The following is a 6,506-nucleotide window of genomic DNA, read 5'->3' on the forward strand; positions in this document are numbered from 1 at the left end:
ATATATATATATATATATATATATATATATATATATATATATATATATATATATATATATATATATATATATATATTTGTACATATATTAAAATATATATATATATATATGTATGTATGTATATATATGTATATCTATATATGTGTGTGTGTATATATCTATTTGTATATGTACATATCTATGTGCATATGTAACCATACTTATCGTTCTCTTTCATACTACAGGGCGGTTGACAACCAGATGTACGTAGCTGGAGTGTGTGGTTCGCGGGATGAGAATGGGCCGTATGTGGCATATGGCCACTCCACAGTGGTTGATCCATGGTAAATGGTTTTCTCGTGCTGTTTGTTTGTACTGTCAACAGTTGTGGTTGTTGTCATCTGTTGTGTTGTTTCTGCCTGCATTGGATGTCTTTCAGTTGTGTTGTAATGTTCGGTAGTTTGTGTATAACTTAAGTTAACGCGTACAGCACAGCTGGAGATAACGCGTTAGTATGATCACAGCGAAAATGTAACAGCGATAGTGACACCAATCACTATTTACTGTACTTAGTTACTTACTTATGCATATAATTATGACATGTGCATATATTTATAATTGTAATTAGTAGTATTCCCATACATACATACATATATCCCACTATATGCGTGCATGACTGTAAACACTGAGCCTTAAAGTATCACACTCAAAGCCCTTATCTTTGTCCATGGTCACAGGGGAACAGTAGTAGCGACGACTGAGCATGACGCCACCATTGTGTATGCTGATATTGACCCTGCCCGCGTGGCAGAGGTTAGAACTTCGGTACCTACCACCTCACAGCGACGATTGGACCTCTACACACGCGCCAAGGCGTTGTAGACAGGATATGTGAACACATGTACACACACACACAAGGGTGTGGTTATGGATAGCACTCGCCCGGTTATGCCGATGCACATGTAAGTAGTTTATCACATTGAATCATGTGTTGTGTTCATAGGAAGTAGTTTAACACACAGACGACGGGACGTCCTTTCAGCGACTTTGGTATAAGACTAGCAAACTCGGCAAGTCAATAAATTGTGGCGGAGAGACATCCGGTCACCAGGCACCAATGCAACGTACCAGCGGAGAAGCCAAGCAGAAACACTTGCGACATGCAAGTGTTAGTTGTAACACGTATACACATACACACATACACACGTACACTTAGTGATCTGGTTGCGTTTCGATTCGATACATTTCAACGCACGTCTGTGACGGGTACAAATCAGGTGCACACACTGATCAAAACTCTGTTGTACGCACGTCACTCACATTCCGATCACACAGTTTAATGGCACTGTTTTGTGGAGCATCAGCAATGCGGTGCATCATTTGTCATTCTACAACTACGTGATGGCAAACTATTAGAACTCCTTGTATAAGTTTAAATTATTCAACAAAGCACGCTCTAAATAGCAAAATGAAGTGAAATGTTGAGTACTTAGATTCATATATATATATATATATATATATATAATATATCATATCCATATCCATATCCTATATCCATATCCATATATATATATATATATATACTCTATATATATATATATATATATATATATATATATCTATGTATATATATATGTGTGTGTGTGTGTGTGTGTGTGTGTGGATACCTAAATGTGTGTTTAATTTTCCGAGTACACCTGGATACCTAAATAGTTGCATTTACTATTTTGGCGCACTCTGATCATTTCATTGATGTCTCATACCGTCAATGTGATGTGTGTATGTGTGACTGTGTGTGTGAAATTGTGAATTGCCGGTTCTGTTTTGTGCCGCGAGTGTTCAACTGTTGATATGTGTGTCGTTTTTAGGAGTTCTGACCGGCGGGCGAGAGCCACGGACCGAGAGGGCAGGCATAAATAGATACGGCCAATGGGAAAATGGAGACTGTCTGGTCCTCACCTCTCCACACATAGACCATGTAACACTATTTTTAAATAGGTTGGCATGGATTGATGATTGTCTGTCTGGACTCTGGAGGCGTCTTTTAGAAAAAAGAAATTGGGTATTTTTTTTTCAATCAATAAATAGAATAATTATCATTGGCATTTGGCTTTATTTCTATATAATTTTTATTTATTTATTTATTTTTTAAAAAAATAAATTTGGGGGGGGGGTTACACACATGTATTACAAAAAAACAAAAACAAAAGGCATTTTTTCATAGCCCTCTAAACTCAATTTAATTTATTGCCTTCCGAACTAGGTCCAGGATTCTCCCTGTTCCAGAACATCATTTCTCATTGTCCTTCGGACAATAGTCCGATCAGGCATATTATTTTATTTCTTCTTTAGAGGGTCATGTTCTCATTTCATGATTTCGGAGAGACAATAAATGAATACCCTCTATCTATCTCTCTCTCTCTCTCGCTCTTTAGATTTAAAGAGCCTCCTCTACTAGTAGAGAGAAGAAGAAATAAAATAGATTCATCAAAACATGACTGAATGTACGGACCATAAATATGGCCATGCTTTTTGTGAATTCAATGTGTGATGTTTGCCTCGTACACGTGGGTACCCAGTTGTATGTTAGCACATTCTTTTCTAATATTAATTGCCATATACAATGCAGCGTGTGTGTGTGTGTTGCCAGTTCTGTCTTGTAACGTTGAATGTTCATGACCATTGATGGGGAGGCTGTGTCATTTTCAGCAATTCTAGCCAGCAGACAAGACAAATAGAATCAGTTCGGCCTATGCCGATTTGTTTAGTTCTCCACATGGTTAGCATTGATTGATGGTTGCGATCTACGTAGCATTTCCTCGCACGGAGTTCCGGCTTTTCCCCATGTTCCTCTCTTGAGTTTTGCGTGTCAGTAAAATAGAACGCACTAAATTCATAGGCATCAAGCTCAGCTCGACTCTAGCGTTTTGATCAAATTGTTTGCATACTTTCTCCATCATATCTCTATCTGGCATTGAGATCGTGTCTTCACCGTCAACACTTACTATCGATAGATTAGCATTGGCGATCTGCTCAGCAGCGCAGCCCAAATAGGCACTCGTCACTCTACCTGGGTGTTCATTCGTCGCTCCAGGTAAGTACACAAGCCCCAAAGCAGAGTTAGGCGTACTCTTTTTCATCTCAACACGGCAGAATCTGGGCTGGTCTACGACTCGAAGGACTAAACTCGGACCTGCCTGATAAAGTAAATCAAGGACAGTCTGGGCATCAAAATGATGGGGAGTCAGCTGAATGTCATCGATAGAGACTATGCGATCACTAATATTAATCCCGGCATTCCACGCTATACTATTTTCGCGTACATCTGTGACATACATCTCACCCTCCAGTCGACAAATACACAGCCCAAATCTTGTCGCAGGCTGCTTACGGATCCAGATTTCCCGCTGCAACTTTCGTTGATCCAGAGGCTGAGTAAAGTTGAGTTCCGAAGGGTTAGGTTTTTTCTGCAGATGATTCTGCCGCGATACTAGGCTTGTACTCAACTCGCGGTGAACACGCATTGTAGACAAATGTAGAGAATAGAGAAAGTGAGAAATTCCACGCTGCTTTCATGTTCTTTTATATCAGGATCAGATATGTCTTTTATTGTTGATTGTTAAACAGACATTTCTTGAAATATTCTCGCACGATAACAAAGCGCCCTAAGGCTTAGCCTACTGACGTCCATTTTTTAGACTTGAAGCAAATCAAGCTTGCTCAGTGTACTGTCCAGGTTAGTTTTGTAACTTTTATTGGCACGGAGATCTGTCCAACGACTCCAATAGGAGTCCCGAGAGGGTATGATCTCCAGCAAATCAGACGTATTTATTATAGTTTGCTCAAAATCCCCAGTCAAAATTCCATATATAATATATGTATTTTTTTTCTTTTTTAAAAACACTTTGTTTTTTGTTAAAAAACCCCCAAAAACTTAGAAAAATATAGCCCGTCAAAATTCAGTTGGCAGGCAAGGCGTGCAGCTCGTACTTAACATACACGAATGCACGAACATGTGCACGAATACCTCACTTGAAGTACCATGTGCGACCTCTCTTATAATCATGTGTATGTACATCAATCTAGTTATAACTTGGAAACAATAGTTTTACTGCATTCGAGAAAGTTTTATTGTGAACATACTAGGCGGATGTCGATAAATATCGTATTCAATTTTGTGAGACAGCTATCCGAAGCAGTGGACATGGCATTAAATAGCAACAAATACTGTTCTACTATAGCCTGAAGCAACACTGTTTCTCCCTGTTCATTCGTTCCGGACGCCTTTATTGAAAGTCATCATTATGTGAAGCGATATGTATTCTGTGCGCTTATTCGCATAGTGGTTCGAGCAACACTGGAACACTGAAGACCACTCACTGTGTTCATTGTTGTCGATTTACCAAAAGCTCAACAGTTTAAGTTACACAATAGAATCATTGACCAATGTTGAAGGCTTGATATACACCAGAAATAAATTGGACTCTTATCATTCGGTGCGGATTCTCGGGTAAGTCATTTATGTTCACCTATTAGCGTAAGGTCTGTTTCGAGCTATAGAACACTTCAACGAATTCCTTCGAGTGCGCTAACGGCTCCCGGCCATCAACAACATGACAGGGTCAATATGGAATCAACTTTGGGTGATATCGTATTCGTTTCACACGTCAATGTGACATACCTATATCTTTTCACACACCATTATACGTATATGGAAATCACGCTGTCTATGTTAGTCGAACTGCTGGACCTACTATATACTCCAGCGATATACATACTACCATTTCGCATTACTATCTCTATTCTTTTCAACGACTGAAAAGTTCACGTGTCTAAAGAATTAGTTTTGTATGTCGATTTCAAATTCAAATATCGACTGTCACAACGCTGTTAGTTCGCAACGGTACCCACTCGGCTTTGTTATCCCCACCTCAGTGCATTGCATTTGAAGTGCGAGAATATCAGTCGATTTGACTTTATGTACGTGAGCAGACTATCATTCAAAATGCAGTGGTATATTTCAGCGCATTCAAACTTACTACGAAGAACACCCGCTGCCTTCTATAGTAGTCTCTCGCCATGCATTATTTATTCATACAGGCCTAGTGACGTCGCTTGTACTAGGCCGGGGGCCAGGGGCAGTTCGCAATTCGTCAGTGTCATTCAGGTGTCAGATAAAGCTCAGCAATGAACACTCGCCTGTATCCGCTTTACGGTGCTGTAGAAATACTTCCTTGTGCCCCACAGTGTGGATGCGCATTCGAATTGGTATACGATTACTAGGTAATCCTGAGTGTGGAACTCTCCCAATATCGGCCTGGTACTGCATTTGATCTAGTTATGTTGTTTGCTAAACCTAAAGAATGAAAAGTCCTGTCTAAAACTTAAGAATGTCTCACTAAACCTTTGTGTAAAGGCGCTCGTCCGTGTAGTCTGCAATGACAATATGTGCACCAGCCGCAATGAGCTGCTCTTCCCCAAAGGTCGTTGTGATGCCCACCACCAATCCCACTCCAGCCGAACAGGCCGCTTGCAGCCCCCCCAACGAGTCTTCTATGGCCATGCACTCGCTAGGAGGTAAACCTAGTTTCCTAGCACCTTCCAAATATGGATCGGGGAACGGTTTGGCGCGCTTACATTCGTATCCGCTGATGAGGCCCTCGGGCCCACTCAACCAAGCAGTGAATCCTATAGCCTCGATGATAGGCAACGCACTATCCCTATTGAGTAACGAAGCGATGAGGTCAACTATGTATATATATATATATATTAAATAGATGCGAGTGAATGCAGAGTACACAAATTGTGATGAAGTTATGACAAAGTTGCCAGACGACTCCTCTGGTTGTTAACCGTGCTCTGATGGGTAGTAGAGGGTGGGTGATAATGCGCGTGCACAGATGTGGTCTAAGGCACTACTGTGAGTGGAAGTACAGGATATGTGATGGTAACTGGTATTTGAGCCCTCAAAGTAAGCGCAATATAACTGATACATTTCAAAGTTATGTGTCTGACAATATAAATGTAAGTGCTGCCGTACGAAAGACAGAATACCACTAAGAAAATAACTCTATACACATTTCCATAACCTATCTTGGTGCGTTTGTGACGCAGACACGGGCTATCTTGTGCTCATCTGCAAACTTGGCGAACTCGACTAACCCCTTGATAGGATGGAGAGCGTCTGGTTTATTCACTAGAACCATTAACCGTTTCTCCTTCACTACCGTGAACGCTTTTCTCTGCTCTAAACTCCATTCTGGGAAGAGCCTGTAGAAGTACATAATGTGCCATCAGCATATCAGTATAGACTGAGATCAGTACTATCAGTTGTTGCATTACACATCAATTATCTAGCAGATTATTACTCATTGTTAGCTGACAACAGTTTACTACCATATATATATATATATATAGATGCATATATAAATATATATTATATATATATATATAAATATATACGATATATATATATATATATATATATATATAGTGTGTGTGTGTGTNTATATTATTACTTATACTAC

The 6,506-nt window shown here is 39.9% G+C and overlaps 2 protein-coding genes across 2 annotated transcripts in view; one reads left to right on the forward strand and one right to left on the reverse strand.

The window, feature by feature from the left end:
- The window catches only part of SARC_07582 (hypothetical protein), a gene marked incomplete at its 5' end in the record, with an annotated part of 3,228 nt that extends 1,798 nt beyond the window's left edge, over positions 1-1,430 (forward strand). Inside the window, 2 exons of the mRNA XM_014298463.1 lie at positions 225-323; positions 717-1,430. Of these exons, the coding sequence (XP_014153938.1) occupies positions 225-323; positions 717-861 (244 nt within the window). The remainder of the gene's footprint in view (positions 1-224; positions 324-716) is intronic.
- Positions 1,431-2,666: 1,236 nt separating this feature from the next.
- Positions 2,667-6,506, reverse strand: part of SARC_07583 (hypothetical protein) — a gene marked incomplete at its 5' end in the record, with an annotated part of 5,232 nt that continues 1,392 nt past the window's right edge. Inside the window, 4 exons of the mRNA XM_014298464.1 lie at positions 2,667-2,833; positions 2,928-3,410; positions 5,384-5,699; positions 6,142-6,249. Coding sequence (XP_014153939.1) covers positions 2,744-2,833; positions 2,928-3,410; positions 5,384-5,699; positions 6,142-6,249 — 997 coding nt within the window. The 3' untranslated portion in view covers positions 2,667-2,743. The remainder of the gene's footprint in view (positions 2,834-2,927; positions 3,411-5,383; positions 5,700-6,141; positions 6,250-6,506) is intronic.

This window comes from Sphaeroforma arctica, assembly GCF_001186125.1.
Source record: "Sphaeroforma arctica JP610 unplaced genomic scaffold supercont1.610, whole genome shotgun sequence".
Classification (NCBI taxonomy): Eukaryota; class Ichthyosporea; order Ichthyophonida; genus Sphaeroforma; species Sphaeroforma arctica.